At 36.6% G+C, this 25,510-nt stretch overlaps 1 protein-coding gene across 3 annotated transcripts in view; it reads left to right on the top strand.

The window, feature by feature from the left end:
• Positions 1-25,510, top strand: part of LOC127882065 (nuclear pore glycoprotein p62-like) — a 60,055-nt gene that overhangs the window by 1,233 nt on the left and 33,312 nt on the right. For 2 of the 3 annotated variants that reach the window (XM_052430480.1, XM_052430489.1), the window contains exons 2-6: positions 11,682-11,789; positions 12,917-13,006; positions 17,089-17,169; positions 18,507-18,605; positions 18,773-18,868. In XM_052430480.1, coding sequence (XP_052286440.1) covers positions 11,717-11,789; positions 12,917-13,006; positions 17,089-17,169; positions 18,507-18,605; positions 18,773-18,868 — 439 coding nt within the window. In that variant the 5' untranslated portion in view covers positions 11,682-11,716. The remainder of the gene's footprint in view (positions 1-11,681; positions 11,790-12,916; positions 13,007-17,088; positions 17,170-18,506; positions 18,606-18,772; positions 18,869-25,510) is intronic. The other variant, XM_052430497.1, reaches the window with a different exon arrangement.

Raw genomic sequence — 25,510 nt, 5'->3', positions numbered from 1 at the left:
TTGGGAAAAATATATTCAGCCAATTTTTCTGTTTTCTTCAAAGGTAAAGCCTCTCTCTTGTCGTGGTGTTCTGTCAATGTCCACATTTTGATTTGTTCTTTCCCTAAATGTGGAATCAGGGTTATTGTAGAGAGAAGCTCTGTATTCTGATATTCCTTCCAGGGTAGCAGCAAAACCTATCTTGAGGTTGTCCTTAACACAAGGTTCCTTTGCCTGATGTTAATCTTTGGTCTGGGAAAGAATTTTTTATTCAGTGAAGTTCAGTCCCTAAAATCTACTAAATACAATTTCAAGAACTGGTAGTCTGTCTGACAGAGCTTCAGTCAAAAGATTTGGGACATAAATTACATTCCAAACTGCTGGTCGTATGTCTCTATTACAAGTGGTGGAAGTCATTTGGACGTCTGATCTGCATGTAATACTGTTTTTTAATACACTGGACATAAAATCACAACATTAAATCTGGTCATTCACTCTGCTAACTCCGTGTGTAATGGCCATAAAGGCCACCTTTGGTAATAGATAATCCACTGATAAGAGAATATTGAATAATTATGTCACACAGGGCCCTCAATCCATATTAAGGGAAGCGGGTCACTACCCTCATGAGGGGGAATTTTCGCGGCGTTCCCCTTTTTGGGGGATTTTTTACTTACTCTCTCATTATTACATTTGTACACATCTGCACAATATTAATTTCTTTTTTCATAAATAAGTATGTTTGACCAGGCCTTGACACTAACTTTTTTGACAGGGTACCCGGAGGGAACCCTACTTTCAACTTTTGGTGGCCCTCACCCAAACTAGGGAGTCCTCTTGTTTCAACACACAGCTACTCTCGGCGTAAGGGCAAATAAGTACAAGAAGCATACTAGTACACATTTTTATTTCCTATATTCAATTCTGTTGCCATTTAAAGCAGACCCATTAAAAGCTCATAACCTTGTCTTGTAAACTTTTTATATCATGTATTTCATCAATATCATCAGCATCGTCATCCTTGTCATAATCATCTTCAGCATTATCATCTTCAGCATTGCCCTTCGCCGCCAGAACTTAGCGTTTCGTAAGTTCTTATTATAAACTTTTAAGAAATAAAAGGTAATTACGCGCATTCAGGGGTTTCACTGGCTCAACAAAACTTGTTGCAACTTTTTCGCGCCGTGAAAACTGTCGATTATTCCAACCTTATTAATAAGAACAATCATTTAAAGAAACCTTACTACATTAATGTCATTGCCTATATTATCACTTTAAAAAGTATATCATTACATAAAAAACAATAAGTACCTTCATAAGTCATACCTTCATAAGTCTTAATAAGCTTTATTTGTATATAAATACCATTTTGTTCAACTTGATAAACAACACAGATAACCAAAATAATATAACAATGTTGACTTCAATGTATTAAACAGTATGCTGGCTTAATGTTTCAAAATTAATTATTTAAACATAAAATCACACCAATTTACATCATTTGAAAGGGAAAAAGAAATATAATACATCAGCAAATAAATCATCTGACTTAATTTGTTAAACAGTTATATATGGTCATTTGGACATGTCATACATCAGCTTCTGACTTCTGTTGTTAAAACGTGTTCTGTTAGTGGTGGATGATTTCCAGGATCAATTAAATTATAGTTGATAACGCCTATTTCCTGACAGAAAGGCCCAGATAATTACCACCATCTATTCTTGTTGCCTGAAATAACATAAAGCATATTTTTTTTACAAACTATCAACAACAAACAAACACATACATGTCACTATCTTTAAATGTCCGAATTTTAACATATCCGAAATATAGTACACCAAGTGAACGATATACTTTTTATTTCAGAAATTGTTGGTATCTTAATCAAGTTATATCCGTCCAAGGTCATAATAATAATGGAACTATTAAACAGAAATGCTCACAAATACCTGTAGAAAAAAAGTGTATACCGGCATGTGTTTTTGTGGAGAAATTAACTGCTTTTGCCAGCCCGATCGCCTATGGTTTTGATTAAAGAAATAGCGGCCCTAATAATTATTATAATTACTGATCGTCGTGACAGTTTGTCCCAATGTTACGTTTTTGGGAGCTCAATATCATAAAGGAGCCATTAATAATCCGATAATAACCCCCATAAAACTTGACAATAGCAGTAAAAACACCGTTTGTAACACTTACACTCTTCAGTGATTTCAATATACTCTCTGCACTGTAGGTCGCTTACATCGTAGAAAATCAATATTTACAACTGACAGACGCTGGCCGCTAATGCTCAGTCGGGTGCTTTCGATTCGCAGTACATTTTCGGATAAGATTTTACCGATTTTTTTTATATGCCGCTCTTTAAAAATTGGAGGCACTTTTAAAAATTCAAATGGTCAATCAAGACAAAGTGGTTCTATAAATTAAGGGTTCCCGGAGGACCACCCAGCTTGAAAGAACTGGTGGTCCTCGCCAAAATCTGGGGGCCTCGGGTCCCCGGACCACCGTTAGTGTCGAGGCCTGTTGACAAGATTAAATTGTAATAGAATTGAGATATAACAAGAGATTGCCAAGCAATATTGTCCCCTACTGGTGAAAATCCATCCTTGTCAGTAATTTTTTTATTTTATTTTTAGCTCATCTATTTTTTGAAAAAAAATTATGAGCTATTGTCATCACCTTGGCGTCGGCGTCGGCTTCCGGTTAAGTTTTGCGTTTAGGTCCACTTTTCTCAGAAAGTATCAATGCTATTGCATTCAAACTTGGTACACTTACTTACTATCATGAGGGGACTGGGCAGGCAAAGTTAGATAACTCTGGCGTGCATTTTGACTGAATTATGTGCCCTTTTTATACTTAGAAAATTAAAAATTTTGGTTAAGTTTTGCGTTTAGGTCCACTTTTTTCAGAAAGTATCAATGCTATTGCATTCAAACTTGGTACACTTACTTACTATCATGTGGGGACTGGGCAGGCAAAGTTAGATAACTCTGGCGTGCATTTTGACAGAATTATGTGCCCTTTTTATACTTAGAAAATTGAAAATTTTGGTTAAGTTTTGTGTTAAGGTCCATTTTATTCCTTAAGTATCAAAGCTATTGCTTTCATACTTGCAACACTTACTAACTACCGTAAGGGGACTGTGCAGGCAAAGTTATGTAACTCTGACTGGCATTTGGACGGAATTATGGGCCCTTTATACTTAAAAAATTGAAAGTTTGGTTAAGTTTTGTGTTTTGGTCCACTTTATCCCTAAAGTATCATAGATATTGCTTTCATACTTGGAACACTCGCAAACTATCATAAGGGTACAGTAAAAGGACAAGTTGCATAACTCTGGATGTCATTTTTACGTAATTATGGCCCTTTTTTGACTTAGTAACTTTGAATATATGGTTAAATTTTGTGTTTCGATCCACTTTACTTCTTAAGTATCAAGGCTATTGCATTCAAACTTCAAATACTTTCATGCTATCATGAGGTTACTGTACCTGGCAAGTTGAATTTTACCTTGACCTTTGAATGACCTTGACTCTCAAGGTCAAATTATTAAATTTCTCTAAAATTGCCATAACTTCTTTATTTATGATTAGATTTGATTGATACTTTGACAAAACTACTCTTACCTGACATACCACAATAGACTCCACCCAAACCATCGCCCGTGCCCCCCCCCCCCCCAAACCCCCCCCCCCCCTATTTTTTTTTTTTTTTTTAAGATCATCTCACAAATGACCACCACACCCTCACACTATACCCACCCCCCCACCCCCACCCCCTCCCCATTTTTTTTTTAAACGGTTAAAAAACAAAACTATTTATTTTGATTATTTTATGTTTGAAATACCGTCCAACCATCGCACCCAAGAATCCCCCCCCCCACCCCCCCTCCCCCCCACCCGAATCCCCCCCCCCCCCCCCCTATATATTTTTTTTTTTTTTTTAAGATCATCTCACAAATTACCACCACACCCTCACACTATACCCCCCCACCTCACCCCCCCCCCCCCAATTTTTTTTTATGAAACGGTTAAAAAACACAAATATTTATTTTTATTATTTTATGTTTGAAATACCGTCCAACCATCGCACCCAAGAATCCCCACCCCCCACCCCTCAATTTTTTTTCCTTTTTTTCGCATTTTTGGAAGAAAATGTAATAAATGTCCACACCCCCACACAATGCACCGCTCTTCACTCCACCCCTCCCTCCTTTGTGATTGAAAATGAGAGTTCCTTCACCTTTAAAAAGAAAATAGATGAGCGGTCTGCACCCGCAAGGCGGTGCTCTTGTTTATTTTTAGCACACCTGAGCACAATGTGCTCATGGTGAGCTTTTGTGATTGCTTTTTGTCCATCGTCTGTTGTGCGTTGTGCGGCGTCAACATTTGCCTTGTTAACTCTCTAGAGGACACATTTATTGTCCAATCTTCATGAAATTTGTTCTGAACATTGGTTTCAATGATATCTTGGATAAGTTTGAAAATGATGCCGGTTGGTTGAAAAACATGGCCACCAGGGGGCGGGGCATTTTTCCTTATATGGCTATAGTAAAACCTTGTTAACACTCTAGAGGCCACATTTATTTTTTGATCTTCATGAAACTTGCTCAGAAGAATTGTCCTACTGATATCTTGGATGAGTTCAAAAATGGTAACCTTTGCTTGAAAAACATGGCTGCCAAGGGGCGGGGCATTTTTCCTCATATGGCTTTATATGGCTATAGTAAAATCTTGTTAACACTTTAGAGGCCACATTTATTGTCCAATCTTTATGAAACTTGGTCAGAAGATTCATCCCAATAATATCTTGGACGAGTTCGAAAATGATGCCGGTTGGTTGAAAATCATGGCCGCCAGGGGGTGGGGCTATTTTCCTTATATGGCTATAGTAAAACCTTGTTAACACTCTAGAGGCCACATTTATTGTCCAATCTTGATGAAATATGGTCAGAAGATTAGTCTTAATGATACCTTGGATGAGTTCGAAAATGGTTACGTTTGCTTGAAAAACATGGCTGCCAAGGGGTGGGGCATTTTTCCATATATGGCTATATAATGCTATAGTAATATCTTTTAACACTCTAGAGGCCACATTTATAGTCCGATCTTCATGAAACTTGGTCAGAAGATTCATCCCAATAATATCTTGGATGAGTTCAAAAATGATGCCGGTTGGTTGAAAAACATTGCCACCACGGGGGCGGGGCTATTTTCCTTATATGGCTATAGTAAAACCTTGTTGACATTTATTTTCCCATCTTCATGAAACTTGGTCAGAAGATTTGTCCCACTGATATCTTGGATGAGTTGAAAATGGTTTTGGTTGCTTTAAAATTAACCACCAGAGGGGCGGCATTTTTCCTTATATGGTTATATATGGCTAAAGTAAAACCTTGTTAACACTCGAGAGGCCACATTTATAGTCCAATCTTCATGAAATTTGGTAAGAAGGTTGGTCTCAATGGTATCTTGGATGAGTTCAAAAATAATTATGTTTGCTTGAAAAATAAAGGCTTCCAAGGGGCGGGGCATTTTTCCTTATATGGCTCTAGTAAAATCTTGTTAACACTCCTAGAGGCCACATTTACTGTCCGATCTTCATGAAACTTGGTCAAAAGATTCATCCCGATAATATCTTGGACGAGTTCAAAAATGATGCCAGTTTGTTGAAAAACATGGCTGCCAGGGGGCGGTGCATTTTTCCTTATATGGCTATAGTAAAACCTTGTTAACACTCTAGAGGCCACATTTATTTTCCGATCTGCGTGAAACTTGGTCAGAAGATTTGTCCCAATAATATTTTGTTATCTCAGGTGAGGGACTTTGGGCCTCTTTTTTAAAATTATATTTGTTGCCATAGCAACCACAATTTTTGACATAGGAACAAAATGAATTGACGTGCATAATATATTCATATTGCCATCTGTCCATGTTTCAAGTTTCATGAAAAAATATGAAGAACTTATAAAGTTATCGCAGGATCCAGAAAAGTGTTACGAACAGACTGACAGACTGACACACGGAGCGCAAACCATAAGTCCCCTCTGGTTTCACCGGTAGGGGACAATAATCATGAGACACATCTTTAAAAAAAAAATTTAGTGGGGGGAATTTTTCCCCCCAAAAGGGGAAAAAAGTATACTTTTCAAGTGGGGGACTGCGGCCCAAATTCGGCCGCAGATTTGATGGATTGAGGGCTCTGTCACATTACACAGTCACGTATACTGACACAGTAACACCATGAGAAATTCATAGGTAACTTTCGAGTCGCCAAACTGTGATGCTCAGCATCCAATCGGTAACAAGAATGTGTATGAGGGAGGGGTTAACTGGCAACCATTATTTTTTATTGATATCAGTCATGTAGTTAACGTTAATAGCAGATTGATTAACAAGAAATCACAGTTTACCCATAATTTACTTTATATAAAATGGTAATTAAACTATACATTTAAGACAGTGTCAAGCATCATCATCACACCTTTTTACTGTAAATTACTTTACAATTATGGTTAAGAATTATTACTGATGAAAAGTTAAATGCATATGTTGAGCAATTAATTATTTATGGCGAGTAAGTTGTGAAAACAATTCCTGTAAAAAAAATATGCGTTAACAATTTAATCTCAGTACAAGTATATGTCATCATGTCTGTTTATAGAACTGAATGTCAAAACTTTTTTACAGCCACATGAAAATATTTGCTGCTACAAGTCCCTTTATACACTTCTACAGCATAAACCATTCACTTCACATGTATGCCCTGTATAACCCCTGTTTTAATTATAGAGCCAAATTGTTGTTGCCAAGTTCAAGGCATAGAAAGCGTTTAAGCAATATGACATTTATAAAGTGTGCTTTTACATTTTTATGTCCCCCACTATAGTAGTGGGGGACGTATTGTTTTTGCCCTGTCTGTTGGTCTGTTGATCTGTCTGTCTGTTTGCGCCAACTTAAACATTTTGCAATAACTTTTGCTATATTGAAGATAGCAACTTCATATTTTGCATGCATGTGTATCTTATAAAGCTGCACATTTTGAGTGGTGAAAGGTCAAGGTCAAGGTCATCCTTCAAGGTCAGAGGTCAAATATATATGGCCAAAATCGCTCATTTTTTGATTACTTTTGCAATATTGAAGATAGCAACTTGATATTTGGCATGCATGTGTATCTCATGGAGCTGCACATTTTGAGTGGTGAAAGGTGAAGATCAAGGTCATCCTTCAAGGTCAGAGGTCAAATATATGTGGCCCAAATCGCTTATTTTATGAATACTTTTGCAATATTGAAGATAGCAACTTGATATTTGGCATGCACACGCATCTCATGGAGCTTCACATTTTGAGTGGTGAAATGTCAAGGTCAAGGTCATCCTTCAAGGTCAGAGGTCAAATATATGTGGCCCAAATCGCTTATTTTATGAATACTTTTGCAATATTGAATATAACAACTTGGTATTTGGCATGCATGTGTATCTCATGGAGCTGCACATTTTGAGTGGTGAAAGGTCAAGGTCAAGGTCATCCTTCACAAGTTCAAGGTCATCCTTCAAAGTCAAACGTCATATAGGGGGACATTGTGTTTCACAAACGCATCTTGTTACTTTTTAAGGTTGTTCAGTTAACCGGTTAATAACCTGTTGCAGTAAAAGGTTAACCAGTTAATGATTTTGTAACCTGTTGCATCCCTACACAATGAATAGGTGTGTTAACCTTAGAATTTTGATCATAATTATAATGTCTTACCCAATCAGCCAATCACCTGTAATAAGACCTGAACAATAGTGAAGAAGTTGAATGGCAATTCAATAACAGATTTTGGCCTCAACAAAGTTTTTAGAAATTTTTTGGATATATATACGGTTTTTATTGATTCATCATGTTAGATTTTCTTCTGATTTGACAATTACCGGTACTGGTACATGATGCAGGTTTCATTTTTAGCTCATCTATTTTTAGAATTTTTGTTTTAGCTATTGTCATCACCTTGGCATCGGCGTCCGGTTAAGTTTTGCGTTTAGGTCCACTTTTCTCATAAAGTATCAATGCTATTGCATTCAAACTTGGTACACTTACTTACTATCATGAGGGGACTGGGCAGGCAAAGTTAGATAACTCTGGCGTGCATTTTGACAGAATTATGTGCCCTTTTTATACTTAAAAAATTGAACATTTTGGTAAAGTTTTGTGTTTAGGTCCATTTTATTCCTTAAGTATCAAAGCTTTTGCTTTCATACTTGCAACACTTACTAACTCATAAAGTATCAATGCTATTGCATTCAAACTTGGTTCACTTACTTACTATCATATGGGGACTGTGCAGGCAAAGTTATGTAACTCTGACTGGCATTTTGACAGAATTATGTGCCCTTTTTGTACTTAGAAAATTGAAAATTTGGTAAAGTTTTGTGTTTAGGTCCACTTTATTTCCAAAGTATCAAAGCTATTGCTTTCATACTTGCAACACTTACTAACTATCATAAGGGGACTGTGCAGGCAAAGTTATGTAACTCTGACTGACATTTTCAGAGCTCCAGATAAGGATTTGTGAAATTAGTAATGGTACTGCAACTAACAGAAAGAAAAGGGGTAACGCTTAGAATCAATTAGTACCTGTACTACCATATCCAAAAATACAGGTAGTACTGTACTACCCGTGTTCTTGGATATTGAAGGGTGTATAACTGACTTTACAGAAACATTTGCAGCAATTAAAATAAATATATGTAGCTTCTTAAACAGTTACTGTATTAGGTTTTCCATTCTGAATTATGATGCTAATACAACTACATATTAAAACTCATGACTAATAGTAATACTATTTCTTCATTTTTCTTGACAAGAAAACACAAGCCAACTAGTAAGCTAAATAAATGAACACTTATTTCACTGTCTCATCAGTTTCCCATCGTGTTTTCTAACGTTTTACGCCACCGATGCAATCAAATCGTTTAATATCGGGGCGACAATGTCTTTTTCTGGGTTTACAGATTTAATGTCAGGATGGTTAGAAGACACCGTATGTAGTCATTATATGACAACAAAGTGTTGTTTTGAGCCGCTTTCGGTTAAGCCGGCATTCAATTGCGCGCAGACATATCGTTTTTGACAGATTTACAAGTTACAGGAAATCACGCGACAGAATAGACAATAATATATGAACCCAGTCTACAACTTTTCGGTAATTTAAATAAATGAAAAGTGCCATTAGGTTAGAGACCAACAAATCATGCTGCGCTGACGCAGACGTATCGGTACGGCCAGATTTTTTGTGTAAATGCGTAAAATGGATATTAATGTCGTAATTGTACATCCAGTTTATAAAAATAAATGCGTAAATCTTCATAAAAAAGGCGTATTTACGACTGTACGGCCCTTAACTGGAGCTCTGCATTTTGATGGAATTATGGGCCCTGTATACTTAGAAAATTGAAAATATGGTTAAGTTTTGTGTTTGGTCCACTTTACCCCTAAAGTATCATAGATATTGCTTTCATACTTGGAACACTCGCAAACTTTCAACTCTAACATGACATACCACAATAGACTCCACCCAAACCATCCCCCAAGCCCCCCCATCCCGAATCCCCCCCCCCCCCACCCCCTCAATTTTTTTTTTTAAACATGGTTAAAAAACATATTTTTTTGTATTATTTTATTTTTGAAATAGTGTCCAACCATCCCACCCAAGAATCCCCCCCCCCCAAAAAAAAAAATTCATTTTTTGGGGGCATTTTTGGAAGAAAATGTAATAAATGACCACACCCCCACACTATACACCCCCCTCCACTCCACCCATCCTTCCTTTGTGATTGAAATTGAGATAGGTCCCTTCACCTTTAAAAAGAAAAAAAGATGAGCGGTCTGCACCCGCAAGGCGGTGCTCTTGTTTAGGCTGTTGGAATGACATACTTTATGTAAAGAAACCCAGAGATAATACCCCGTCATACATGTATATTTTATGTCTGAAGGTGTAATAACTAAAATAAAAAGCAACATGAGTGCAAGCACTTGTACATGAACAAGCAATTTCAAAGCATTATGTAAAGGGATATCGGGTGGATAAAGGTCGACAGCTTGTACAGCCAACTATAAAACAATGTAAAGAAATATCAAATGTATTAAAGCTGAAGAGCGATTTCTAAATTATCATTTAAGATATAAAATAAGACTAGAAATGGCGCGGCAGAGGCCGACGCGTATCCCCACGCCGAATGTTTGACCTAGGTGTGCCCCAGGGTTGGTAATGGGGCCATGCATAGCTGAGATTGACCGTATTGTCATAAGAGAAGTTCATCATCAATTAGAAGTGAATTGGTGTAGAAATGAAGAAGTTATAGTAAAAGGCAATTTTGGGTGGGTGTGGTCTATGTGGGCGGGGCGCCCCAGGGTTGGTAATGGGGCCATGCATAGTTGAGATTGACTGTATTGTCATAAGAGAAGTTCAATATCAATTTGAAGTGAATCTGTGTAGAAATGAAGAAATTATAGTAAAGGCAATTTTGGGTGGGTGTGGTCTATGTGGGCGGGGCCCCAGGGTTGGTTATGGGGCCATGCATAGTTGAGATTGACCCTAATGTCATAAGAGAAGTTCAGTATCAATTTGAAGTGAATCCGTGTAGAAATGAAAAAATTATAGTAAATGGAATTTTTTGTTGGGTGTGGCCTATGTGGGCGGGCGCCCCAGGGTTGGGATTGGGGCCATGCATAGTTGAGATTGACCCTAATGTCATAACAAAAGTTCAGTATCAATTTGAAGTGAATCCGTGTAGAAATGAAAAAATTATAGTAAATGGAAATTTTTGGTGGGTGTGGCCTATGTGGGCGGGGCGCCCCAGGGTTGGGAATGGGGCCATGCATGGTTGAGATTGACCGTATTGTCATAAGAGAGGTCCAGTATCAATTTGAAGTGAATCCGTGTAGAAATAAAGAAGTAAATGTAAAATAGCCTAAAAAAATGAGTGATAATTTCTGACGCGGCCCCACCCCAACAGCTATAACTTTTGACCCAGGGGTCGTTTCAAAATTCCAAATAGTGCAGGGTCGCACATATGCTCATAGCTACCATGTGTGTAAGTTTCAAGGTTCTAGTGCTTTTAGTGTAGGAGGAGATAGTGGCCAGGACGGACGGACAGACAGACAGACGGACGGACGGCGGAGATAACCACAATATCCCCACCTTTTTTTCAAAAAGCGTGGGGATAATAAAATTCAATGTGTCATTGGCTTGTATTTGAATATTATACAAATTTGATTTGAAATTCTGCTCTTATATGTAGTTTTTAGCTCTGCTGTTTTCGTCGAAAACTCGAGGTATTGTCATAGCCAGCTCGCCGTCCACGTCATGCTAAAACTTTAACATTTTGTTAAGGTTTTGAACATTGGCTCTAAAATCAAAGTGCTTCAAGCTACAACTTTGAAACTTCATATGTACCTGCACCTTGATGAGTTCTACATGCCACACCCATTTTTGGGTCACTAGGTCAAAGGTCAATGTCACAAGGTCACTGTGACCTTTAAAAAAAATCTGACAAGCTTTCATTTATTAAAAACTGCACCGGCAGTTGAGCGTGGTACCGGTTATGTGGTGCTCTTGTTATTAGTTTACGGCTAGTCTTAGTACATGTGTGCCTAAAGTTCATTCCTCTTTATGTATGGTTTTAAGAAACGAGAAGTTTATCTTATTGTCTTTTCAGGTAACTTTGTTCATTCAAACCTGAACATTTACAACATGTTTGGTAGCGGCGGAGGCGGTGGCTTTCAGTTTGGAACACCAACCACAACCACCTCTGGTACTGGTTCAGGTAAAGTTGTTTGGCAGGGCTCGAAATTAACACTCGCACACTCGCAAAATGCGAGTGAAAAATACCGATTGCGAGTAAAGTTTTCAGCCACTAGAATTTTTACGCAAGTGAAGAAATAGTGAAAAATAAAAGTTATATTGCTAAATGCGCTTGACGTTGTGAATGCTAAACCACAGGTCAATTAATAGAACGTCCGAATACCCATATGCGAAAGCTCGCACCTTGTATGTAGACTGGTATACTTATAGTACATATATGCAGATGGTATTGGTACAAAGATAATGAAACAGTCGATTATCCACACATGTTCACTATAAAAGACAAAAAACCTGAACAGTCGTGTCGTCGAAGCGAAAAATAACTAGTTTCTTTTTGCCCACAGATTGAAATAACAATACGAAATATAAAGCAAAGTTAACCGTTGAGTTGAGAGAAAACAAACGGAAATTAAATTCTTCCACGAAAACAGTGAAAAAGTGGGAAAAAGAACTTCATATATAACACCAAAACTTGTGGTTGATGTCATATTTTATTTAGTTTTATAGTACTAATGTCCAAACTTGCTTTTATTTATGTTTCCAGCAAAATTTGCGAGAATGTTTTTGATTTTGCGAGCTGGTATTTAAGCTGCTCGCAATGTTTCGCTTGTAGGAAGAAAAGTTAAATTCGAGCCCTGTTTGGGTAAAAAAAATTAATAGTGAATGTGTTTTTTGCTACGTCTGATTGCTAAGACTTGTTTTTGTTGTGTAATAGCTACAGCTCATTGTGAAGAGAAAGCTGCTTTATGATATGAAGATCTTTGATCTCATCTTTGCTGTATAAGCCTGTTGTTACGTACTACCTCTTAGTCTTATTATCATCATTATTCTTATTCTTATTTGTATAAATGCTTGCCAGATAAAAAAAATGAGGATGGGGGAACCTTAACTATATTAAAACTTAAACATTATAAGGGATTGCTTGAATAACAAAATTGGTGTTAAAATAATCAATTTTTTATACAATTGATTATTCGAAAATAAACATGATTTTTATAGCCGACATTGAAACTGTTTGCCCTTGAAAGCACTTATTTCTGTATTATTGAGTTGTATATTTCAAATGTGTATGTAATGTTGATGTTACAGGAATATTAGGCGGAACCCAGCCGGCCACTGGGGGAGGCTTTAACTTCGGGTCAACAGCAAGTTCTGTTCCAGCTGGATCGTTTGCCAAGGGTTTGTTGTAATTATTGTCCTACCGGTGAAACCTGAGGGGAATTATGGTTTGCGATCTGTCTGTCAGTCTGTCTTACAGTCCGTCACACTTTTCTGGATATTGCAATAACTTTAAAAACTCTTCATATTTTTAGCTCACCTGAGCACAACATGCTCATGGTGAGCTTTTGTGATCGCCTTTTGTCCCTCGTGCGTTGTCCGTTGTGCGATGTCAACATTTGCCTCTAGAGGCCACATTTATTGTCCAATCTTCATGAAATTTGGTCAGAAGATTGGTTTTAATGATATCTTGGATGAGTTCGAAAATGGTTACGTTTGCTTGAAAAACATGGCTGCCAAGGGGCGGGGCATTTTTCCTTATATGGCTATATATGGCTAAAGTAAAATCTTGTTAACACTCTAGAGGCCACATTTATTGTCTGATCTTCATGAAACTTAGTCAGAAGATTCATCCCAATAATATCTTGGACGAGCTCGAAAATGATGCCGGTTGGTTGAAAAACATGGCCGCCATGGGGCAGGGCATTTTTCCTTATATGGCTATAGTAAAACCTTGTTAACACTCTAGAGGCCACATTTATTATCCAATCTTCATGAAACTTGCTCAGAAGATTTGTCCCACTGATATCTTGGATGAGTTCAAAAATGGTAACCTTTGCTTGAAAAACATGGCTGCCAAGGGGCGGGGCATTTTTCCTTATATTGCTATATAAGGCTATAGTAAAATCTTGTTAACACTTTAGAGGCCACATTTATAGTCCGATCTTCATGAAACTCGGTCAGAAGATTTATCCTAATAATATCTTGGGACGAGTTCAAAAATGATGCTGGTTGGTTGAAAAACATGGCCACCACCAGGGCGGGGCTATTTTCCTTATATGGCTATAGTAAAACCTTTTTAACACTTTAGAGGTCACATTCATTTTCCGATCATCATGAAACTTTGTCAGAATATTTGTCCCAATGATGATGAGTTTGACAATGGTTTTGGTTGCTTTAAAAACATGGCCACCAGGTGCGGGGCATTTTTCCTTATATGGCTATATATGGCTATAGTAAAACCTTGTTAACACTCTAGAGGCCACATTTATTGTCCAATCTTCATGAAATTTGGTCAGAAGATTGGTTTCAATGATATCTTGGAAGAGTTCAAAAATAATTATGTTTGCTTGACAAAAATTGCTTCCAAGGGGCCGGGCATTTTTCCTTATATGGCTTTAGTAAAATCTTGTAAACACTCTAGAGGTCACATTTACTGTCCAATCTTCATAAAACTTGGTCAGAAGATTCATCCCGATAATATCTTGGATGAGTTCAAAAATGATGCTGGTTGGTTGAAAAACATGGCTTCCAGGGGGCGGGGCATTTTTCCTTATATGGCTATAGTAAAACCTTGTTAACAAATTAGAGGCCACATTTATTTTCCAATCTTCGTGAAACTCGGTCAGAAGATTTGTCCCACTGATATCTTGTTATCTCAGGTGAGCGACTTTGGGCCTTTCAGGCCCTCTTGTTTCATGAAACTTGAAACATGGACAGGTGGCAATAGGAAAATTATTTGTGTCACTTCATTTTGTTCTTACGTCAAGAATTCTGGTTGCTATGGCAACAAATAGACTAGAAATATTGCTGAAAATGGTGGTTCCTGCAATAACTTTTAAACATCTTCATATTTGTTCATGAATTTTGAAACATGGACAGATGGCAATATGTACATTATGCACGTCATTTCATTTTGTTCCTACGTCAAGAAATCTGGTTGCTATGGCAACAAATAGACTAGAAATATTGGTGAAAATGGTGCAGTTTCACCGGAAGGGGCCTTCATTGATTGGCAATAGTCTTGTTATAACTTATTACAGCTATATTTCAAGGTCAGTTGAAGTTTAGAGAATTTCAAAATTACAATGCGAATGAATGAACAATTTTGCATGGCCATTTATCCTTACAACCACATCAATTTTCTTATGATGAGTTTAGAAATAGTTACTGATGTTTTCTTCTTAAACAATTTGGAAATTCATTATATAACAGCATGGTGCAAAATAAACATATTTATTTTTGAAGAAACAAAAAACTGACTATATATTTTTGGAAAGAGTGCCAACTGTGAACACTTGATGTGTAAAAACAACAACATGAAATTGCTAGGGAACTATCCGTGACAGTGTTGTGAATTTTAGTATTGCCTAATCTCTCTTGTTAACAGTAGGGGGTAATACTTTTGGTTCTATGAGCTTCGCATTTCAATGTCAACTTATAGATTTGGGAGGAAATTCCAGCCTATCTTTTTAAAACTGATTTTGATTTTAGTCTATTAGAGAGAAAAACCGTAAGTTTGTTTACTTTTCTGACAGACTAGCAGAATTCTTGTTATATTTGTTGGCACTTATGGTTTAGTTGTCCTAACCAATCAGAATACTGTTTATGTCAGTCCCTTTAAACCACCTACCATAACAATATGGACGAAATTGGGATTTTTTTTATCAACAAATTTAGACACATCAGGCCATTTTCTGGCCATATTTGGAAAAAATGCAATTTGTGCTTAAGTCCATTGATGTGGGAAAAACTTATGTAATATAACTCTTTATAATTATTCAAATTAGGAGAGGTAAATCATATAAATTATACCTATATACTTTGTTTAATGTTTATAATATAAAATTGAGATATAATAATCATTGGACACTTCTTTCTAAAAAACAAACATTTTTTTTGGTGGAAATGGAGACTTTTTTTACAATTTCGTTCGGGATAAGGTCTGTTAGCTTGGAGACTTTTTTTACAATTTCGGTGTGGGATCAGGTCTGTTAGCTTGGAGATTGGTTCCATTTTACAGCCTTTTTAAGCTCCCCTAAAAAAAATTGGGGGGAGCATTTAGTCGCCGCTTCGTCTGTCCGTTCATCCGTCCGTGTGTCCATCCGTGCACAATTTTTGTCCGGGCTATTTCTCAGCAACTAATGACCGGAATTCAATTAAACTTTATGGGAAGCTTCACTACCAAGAGGAGATGTGCATATTATCAGCAGGTTCTGGTCGGATGATTTTTCACAGAGTTATGGCCTTTTGAAATTTTCCATTAACTGTACATATAGTGCAATTCTTGTCTGAGCTATTTCTCAGCAACTAATGACTGGAATTCAATGAAACTTTATGGGAAGCTTCACTACCAAGAGGAGATGTGCATATTATCAGCAGTTCTGGTCGGATGATTTTTCACAGAGTTATGGCCCTTTGAAATTTTCCATTAACTGTACATATAGTGCAATTCTTGTCCGGCCTATTTCTCAGCAACTAATGACAGGAATTCAATGAAACTTAATGGGAAGCTTCACTACCAAGAGGAGATGTGCATATTATCAGCCAGTTCTGGTCGGATGATTTTTCACAGAGTTATGGCCCTTTGAAATTTTCCATTACCTGTACATAAAGTGCATTTCTTGTCCGGGCTATTTCTCGGCAACTAATGACCGGAATTCAATGAAACTTTATGGGAAGCTTCACTACCAAGAGGAGATGTGCATATTATCAGCGGGTTCTGGTCGGATAATTTTTCACAGAGTTATGGCCCTTTGAAATTTTATATAAAAAATTATTGTCCCCCCAACTACTGTGCCCTCAATACGTTTCCTTTTATCTGAATATATAGTGCAATATTGTGACAAGAAAAACCTTTCGGGAGCATCACCCGTCTCAGACGGTTTCTTGTTTTAAAAGCAGAGGAAAAAACCTTTATGACATAACTGTTATTTTTGTAACTGTTGCAAACTTCATCTTTATGCTGTGCTTTTCTCTTGTCTCTTAATGGCCATCAGTCTTTCCTTCAACTGCTGATGCAATACTGTAAATGTTGGCTATCATTCTTTATCTCAAGAGAAAAAGTTCTTACTGACTTATACACTTGATCTAAACAGTCCATGTAATAACAGTTCCTTGTTCAGCTTTTGCAAACTGCCTATAATGTTGTACAAATGCCCATGATCTCAGGAATAACTTTATTCTTCTTCAGCCGTTGCAAAGTATCTGTAAATGTTGACCAATGCACTTGATCTCATTGTTCAAAACTATTTTGTCTGCAGGGTTCAGTCAGGCCACCCCTGCCACTCCAGCTACTGGTTCATTTGGCTTTGGTGCAACATCTACCCCTGCAAACACCACAGGTATCACAACATTAATATAATAAGCTATGGGAGCTTTCATCATATGATTAAAAAAAATCAATATCATCAATCCTTTCACAATTTTAGCTCAGTGTGCATCAATCATATTGAATAAACAAATTCTTGAGAAATATAGAAGGAGTTAGCATATTTCACATCCATTCACAGATGATATAAGCAGGGACCCATTTGCTAATGGCCCATCATATTTCACATACATTCACAGATGATATAAGCAGGGGACAATTTGCAAATGGCCCAGCATATTTCACATCTATTCACAGATGATATAAGCAAGAGACCATTCACTACTTGCCCCCTAAAATCATACATGCCAGAAATGTTCGGGTCCAAATCGGGACAGTCCATTAAAAAAGTCGGGACATTTGACCAAAAAGCAGGACACCTAAAACGATCAATCATGCCACCTTTACTGAAGTCAGTAATCAGCTAATTACTTACAAAACCTCATAATTTCTGGTAAAATATTGGCGATAAATGTGTTTAGAATTGCATGAACACAGACGTTCTCCATTTTCCGGAAGTAAACAAACGTGCACTATGCGGATGAATCCATTTGGGACTAAGGCAACGTTCAACAGGATGTTGTTTTAAGCACTGTTTTTATGCAACCAATCATCCATTAACTCTAAATTTAGATTGATGCAATATGTACACATTATTTTCAGAAAATCACTGAATACCGCGTAATAATAGTATCTTTGGACTTGATTTGGGCCTTGAAATACAAAAGCAATCTGCTGAATACACTACGATGCATCTATCACTAGCAATTAATTAGTCCAAATAATTAGCAGTAATCTACCGATTACGATGTATATCGACCTCATATTTATAGGAGTAAAAAATACCCTGGTGTGAATGCCCGATAAAATCAATAATTCGCTGATAAGGTGTCAAAAACAACACTGGATCACTCGACTAGTAGATATGGTTTGTTAATAGGGGCCAATAAAGGGATTAGCGATGGTAATTAAAGCCAGGCGGAGCTTGAATAGGGAATTTTATTGTGAACTTATAGAGCGTATATCGTTTTGTACGAATGTCGGGACAAATAGTGTCACATCGGGACACCGGGACAAGCACCTCAAAAGCAGGACTGTCCCGCCAAGATTGGGACGTCTGGCATGTATGCTAAAATAAGTGCATGGCGCCTAGTGTATTTTAAAGAAAACTCATCTCCTCTTTACAAGAAGAACTGAAATAACCGGTTTGGGGCATCCAAGGCCATTATGTTATTTTCTATACCTTGTCATAAAAATTTGTCTCAATTTTAACCCAAATTGTCTACTTGGCATGACATTGTCTGTCCCCAGGCTCCACAAGTGGGTTTGGATTGGGGGCCACGCCGGGAGCTGCCTCCACTGGGAACACAGTCTTCTCCCTGGGAGGGGCAAAGACAACGGCTAGTACAGGTATCTTTAACAAAAAACAAAATTTTAAAATTAAAAAAAATCTTTTCTAAACATTTTCCCTCATGTTCAAAAGTGCAACTGTTTTATTTGAACATTTAAAGTGACAATGAAGCATTAATTAGTGTTACAAAAAATATTATTAGCATTGTTCCTCTGTCCACGCACAGGATTCTCTCTCACTGGCACCACCCCGGCATCTGGAAGCACTGGATTTAGTTTCGGGGCCACAGGCTCATCTGCTACACCAGGATTTACTGGACTGGGTGAGATCCAATTGTTTCAACAGTTTTCATTTGTCTGTAATATGTGATCAAATAAGTGGGCGAGTGCTGGCTGGCAGCAGGGGTGGCAAAATCAAATGTCCAAGTTGCCTGAGTCGTACATTTGCTTGTCTGGGCAACTGATTTTTTTCAATTAAGTTGTCCGTGGACAACAAGTTTTTTAAAAGTGGCGTCCAGGTATACAAAAATACATTGTATTAAAGCCGTAATTAAGTTTTACAAAACCGGATGTTGACACGCGATTACATTGTCAGTGCTATTTGCGGAGCAATCAAGCTAAAATACGTGAACTTTCCTGAGCAGTGATCTCCCTTGATGAGGTCCACATATTGGACTAGTTTGATTTGTTAAGATGTTCAGCACATGTTTTAATAACACTAGCTTCGCAAGATTTAAAGTTTGAGAAAGTCTTTATATTGTTTATAATATACTGCTATAATGAATGTACTATTGAAATACAATTAATAAACAAAACAAGCAAATCATACTCATTTTGATATATTCCACATTATTTAACATTAATCAATAAATGCGTTAATAATTTATATAAACATTAACGGACAAGTGTAGTTCAGCAACGGGCAAGTTAAATTTCCTAAATGGTTGTCCGTGGACAAGTATAGTTTTTTGAGATTTCGCCACCCCTGAGCAGTGGGAAATATTTCTCTTTAGCATTATTTTGTTCCTTGTGAGGAAATTTGTAATTATTTGCCATTAGTCATCAGACAGAGTGTCATGTGCAAAAAACAGTCACTAGGTTTAAGGTCAGTTTCACAAATCAACTTGACACTTTGTGCTGAACATCACTTAGTCCATTGTGGTTCGCTTTTAAAATTAATTTGAAAAAGTAGAATGATAAAACAGAATTAAGTGCATAAGAACTGGGTCCCTAGATTAAAGGTTAAGATAAAAAATCAAGGTCAATAGTTAAATTTAAATAACTGTATGGATGTATTTTCATATAATTTGTCATAAGTGATCAGCCTGTTTTGGCGGAGCGTAATGCATAAGACTAATGTCAATATTATGTTCAAAGAACCAGATCCCAAGTTAAAGGTCAAACTTTAAAGTGTTTAGTATAACAAGATTCCATGGTCCAAGGTCAAGGTGACAATTCAAAGTCAATGGTCAAATTAAGAAACATTTTACTGGGCGCGTGTCCAGAGGAAAACTTGTCCAGCATATATAGTATTTTTAATTAGCAGAATTGATGAGCAGGATATGGCAGAATGTGAAGGTCTAAGGTCAGTGTCATTATTTAAGCTCAAATGTTAAATTTAGGAATTTAACAGACAGCATTAATGTATTTTCATATTATCATACTTTGAATATCTTCATGAGAATTAAATTGTGGGCATTAGAACTGTGTTCCAAGGTTAAGGTCACAACTCAGGGCTTGCGCTGTCGTTCGCCATTTGAGCCATTTGCGAAAATATTGAGAAATTGGCTCAAGAAAATTCTGCTTTGCAGTAATGTTAAAATCTTGCAAATCTTCATTGAAATTATCGCCATTTAAATCCAGACTGGTATTCTATAGTTTTCTCTTTGTTTCATTAAAAGTGTTCGCAAATTGAAAAATTAAACGATAACCGGTCTGCACCAGAACATGAGACATCGCTTGACCTTATTGTTATTGAAGCGCACGTGGTAGCTGGTCAATCAACATTGAGTTCGCTCACACATAATATTGAGTCAATCATGCGTAGACACTGGGAATACACAGTTGATATTGTCGTCTGCCAACAATTTATCAGCTGATGGCAAACGTCGTATTTAAAGATAAACAAATGACAAGAGCAACAATAAATAATTTCCCAGCAGGGCTCAACATTAACCTCAAAACCAACTTGCCCTGCCAGGCAAGTACTTAGAAAATCTACTTGCCCTGAACGTAAAGCCACTTGCCCAAAAATGAAATATCACATTAACTATAAACCTCATATTTTTTAATAAAGATCAAAATGATACACCACAAAACCTTTTTTATTTTTGCACATTTAACAAAATGATTACAGCAATTTAAGTCTAATTAAAGTCTAAATTTAATGCTCTTTGTTCTTTTTTGCACTTGCCTGGGTGGACAACTAGATTATAAAATAACTTGCCCGGACCCAACTTTTACTTGCCAGGGGCAATAGGACAACTGTTAATGTTGAGCCCTGCCCAGCTGATCACTTTAGACCTGTTTACCAACTATCGATCTGAATTAAAGAATGATCATTAAATAATTAGTTCTATGTTGATGATGTTTCACCTTTCTGACGATTATCGACATTATCGTTTGAAATAAAAGGTGATAATAAAGTTGTTTTACCCACAAGCTATGCTATTGTATAGAAAAATGTCAACCAAATGGTATATTTATAACGTATTTGCTAGGCTACCGATTTTCATTTTCTGCAATCAAACGATATGCAAAATTTATTTCAAGTGCAGAACGCGTACAATTTTTCGGACTGTGGTTTTCGGATACATTATTTTTTGCTGATTTAAATTTATTTTTGGAGTTCTTTATAGAAGAAATAGAATGCCGAATACACATACCGTAATACAGGCGATGTGGTTTATATCATTTAGAATTGTATTCACTTGAAATTGCAATTGGAAAGACTATAACAAAGAACAATTTGTAAGTCTCTGGTTGGAGTGGGTGGCTTTGCTCTTTATTCCTGTTGGGTTCCTGGTTCTAAGACCTCCGGCCTAATTTTCAGGATTTCAAATTTGGGACAACATACTCCACTGTTAAGTGTACATGTACACATTAATTTATGTTTGTAATTTGAAAAGTACCATAATAATTATTTCTATATTGAAAACTGCATGTTATATTATATGTGATATGCCCTTGTTGTCATAAAAAGAAAAATGAACAAGTTGATAGTATATATTATTATTTCAAAACCACTTTTCGCGCGCCGAAAAACGAAATCTGGTTGGTTCAAAGAAATTTTGGGCCAGCACTAGCCCTGCAACTTATGGTCAAAGGTCATATTTAGGAAATTGTTACTTAAAGCTTTTTCTAGTGCAAACATTTTAACAGCTTGGATAGATTTTGAAATTACTTGTGTTGGATTTTTGCGTGGAGGAACCTAATTCCAGGTGCAAGCTTAAGGGAAAAATTCAAGGTCAAAGGTAACATTTATATATTTTAAATGACCTTAAAAAGTGATCTGCAAGATGAGACAAAGTCTTGCACATGAAATGGGTCCCTAGGTCAAAGGCCTGTAATTTAGGGTCAAAGATCATTTTTTTGGAAATTAGTACTAGGAACTTTGTCCAGAGCATGACTTTGTCAAGCATGGTTGAATGTTCTACCCAAAATTGATCAGTTTTACAAAAAGAACTATCATGAACAAGGAGATCATTGGATCTAAAGTCAGCGCAGAAAAATCAAGAGACAGATGAAATCATAATCTTGATACAAAATTCAGGATTTTGAAGTACCTTTACATGCATGCTGAATGTTGCATACTTTAACCAAGTCCCTGGGCTATAGTTCAAGGTCACATTTAAGGAAAATTGTAATAAAAGAGAAATCAGTGGAGACTTTTTCAAATCTTTACACTGTTTTTTACTTTTAAGGTCCTTCCTGATATATTTTTCATTAAACGGGACAATTACAATAAATTTTATATACTGACAATTAATTATGGCAATGCCTTATACAAGAAGCTTATCCTCTTATTTAAAGCCTTCTGAGACTGTCAGCCATTTTCTATTGTCAATAAAAGGTGAACTATCATGTTTGTAACGAAAAATGCTTTTTTATGCCCCCCGTAGGGCGGCATATAGCAGTTGATCTGTCCGTCAGTCAGTCTGTCCATTCGTCCGAAAATTTTAACATTGCCCATAACTTTTGCAATATTGAAGATAGCAACTTGATATTTAGCATACATGTGTATCTCATGAAGCTGCACATTTTGAGTGGTGAAAGGTCAAGGTCATCCTTCAAGGTCAAAAGTAAAAAAATACAATCCAAGGGAAGTAATAGGCTTTAAAAGGGAGATAATTTCTAAACCTGCCAAATGATATATTGAAATTTTATTTCAAAGTGGCGCAATAGGGTGCATTGTGTTTCTGACAAACACATCTCTTGTTAACTGATAAAAATATCATAAGACGTTGACACCAAAGCCGATGATTTTGTTGATGGGCAATATTATTAATCCGCTTGGGTATTTCCACCACCTGTTTTGGTGATTTTGTAAACTCGACCCACTGCACATGACACTTAAGTTTGTCCATTGCTGTTACGCATTTGAGCTTGAACATTTCGCGCGTAAAGATAACTTTGACAATCAATATCGTGATATTTTGTTAGTTTTCATTTAGTGTTATGTAAAGCATGTGTCGCAGAAAGTTTTTTAAGACAAACATTATTCCTCGTGGTTTGTTGCATAAAGCGTCTGGACAAAACTACCGAATACATACACCAGATTCCAAAACAAAGTGCTTTTTATAATGTCTGAAATTGCGCAAATATATTTCAAGTGTATAAGTATTACTAGAAATACGGAAACGCATTATGGTTATGCCTTAATGTAGATTACAGATACAGATTAGTTTAAACTTCTACTATTTTTATAAGCATGTATGCATCAATGATTTGGTAACAATATAAACGTTATTGGGGTCTTGGTAACCAAAAATATTGAAAGTGTGAAAAATATTATTTGTGCAATTCAATTATATTTCCTCAACTTACAAAATGTATACAAATATGAGAGAATACAAAACTAACTATGCAAATTTAATTAAACAGATATTTAACCCAAATAATTTATTGTTTACTACACAGACTAGTAACAGACATTTTTTTTAAGGCAAAGAGAATAATAATTTTTGTTTAATTGTTTGTTTACACCATTCAGTGTGTTATATAAACATATTAACAATAAAATACAATATGCTAAGGGTTTTGTGCATGGATCATAATTATTCAGTTTTATTTCATAAACAATTAGCAGCTTTGCATTCCCTGTAAATTAATTTTGATAATTTAAGGTCACAAAGAGGAGGATTGCTTTCTTGTTTTGTTAACTTTTGCAAATATCCATAGCAATCAGCTGAGGAATTTCTCAAATTGACACAAGTAACCAGTGCTGTGTATTATTCTCTACAAATAGTATCATGTAGTTTATTGTACCCTACCAGTGAAAATGGAGGGGACTAATGGTTTGCGCTCTGTGTGTCAGTCCGTCACACTTTTCTGGATCCTGCGATAACTTAAAAAGTTCTTCATATTTTTAGCTCACCTGAGCACAACGTGCTCATGGTGAGCTTTTGTGATCGCCTTTTGTCTGTCGTCCGTCGTGCGTTGTCCGTTGTGCGACCTCAACATTTGCCTTGTTCACTTTTTAGAGGCCACATTTATTGTCCAATCTTCATGAAATTTGGTCAGAAGATTGGTTTCAATGATATCTTGGATGATTTTGAAAATGGTTACGTTTGCTTGAAAAACATGGCTGCCAAGGGGCTGGGCATTTTTCCTTATATGGCTATATATGGCTATAGTAAAATCTTGTTAACACTCTAGAGGCCACATTTGTTGCCTGATCTTTGTGAAACTTTGTCAGAAGATTCATCCCAATAATATCTTGGACGAGTTCGAAAATTATGCCGGTTGGTTGAAAAACATGGCCGCCAGGGGGAGGGGCATTTTTCCTTATATGGCTTTAGTAAAACCTTGTATACACTCTAGAGGCCACATTTATTTTCCGATCTTCATGAAACTTGCTCAGAAGATTTGTCCCACTGATATCTTTGATGAGTTTAAAAATGGTAACTTTGCTTGAAAAAAATGGCTGCCAAGGGGTGGAGCATTTTTCCTTTTATGGCTATATATGGCTATAGTAAAACCTTGTTAACACTCTAGAGGCCACATTTATTGTCCAATCTTAATGAAACTTGGTCAGAAGATTCATCCTAATAATATCTTGGACGAGTTCGAAAATGATGCCGGTTGATTGAAAAACATAGCCGCCAAGGGGCGGGGAATTTTTCCTAATATGGCTATAGTAAAACCTTGTTAACACTCTAGAAGCCACATTTATTGTTCATCTTAATGAAATTTGGTCAGAAGATTTGTCTTTATGATATCTTGGATGATTTTGAAAATGGATAGGTTTGCTTGAATAACATGGCCCCCAAGGGGCGGGGCATTTTTCCTTATATGGCTATATAAGGCTGTAGTAAAATCTTGTTAACACTCTAGAGGCCACATTTATAGTCCGATCTTCATGAAACTCGGTCAGAAGATTCATCACAATAATATCTTGGATGGGTTAAAAAATGATGCTGGTTGGTTGAAAAACATGGCCACCACAGGGGCGGGGCTATTTTCCTGATATGGCTATAGTAAAACCTTGTTAACACTCTAGAGGTCACATTTATTTTCCGATCATCATGAAACTTGGTCAGAAGATTTGTCTTAATGATATCTTGGATGAGTTTGAAAATGGTTTTGGTTGCTTTAAAAACATGGCCACCAGGGGTGGGGCATTTTTCCTTATATTGCTACATGTATATATGGCTATAGTAAAACCTTGTTAACACTCTAGAGGCCACATTTATTGTCCAATCTTCATGAAATTTGGTCAGAAGATTGGTCTTAATGATATCTTG

The sequence above is a fragment of the Dreissena polymorpha genome, chromosome 1 (genome assembly GCF_020536995.1).
Source record: "Dreissena polymorpha isolate Duluth1 chromosome 1, UMN_Dpol_1.0, whole genome shotgun sequence".
Taxonomy (NCBI): Eukaryota; Metazoa; Mollusca; class Bivalvia; order Myida; family Dreissenidae; genus Dreissena; species Dreissena polymorpha.
This window is presented reverse-complemented; position numbering and strand designations above follow the sequence as displayed.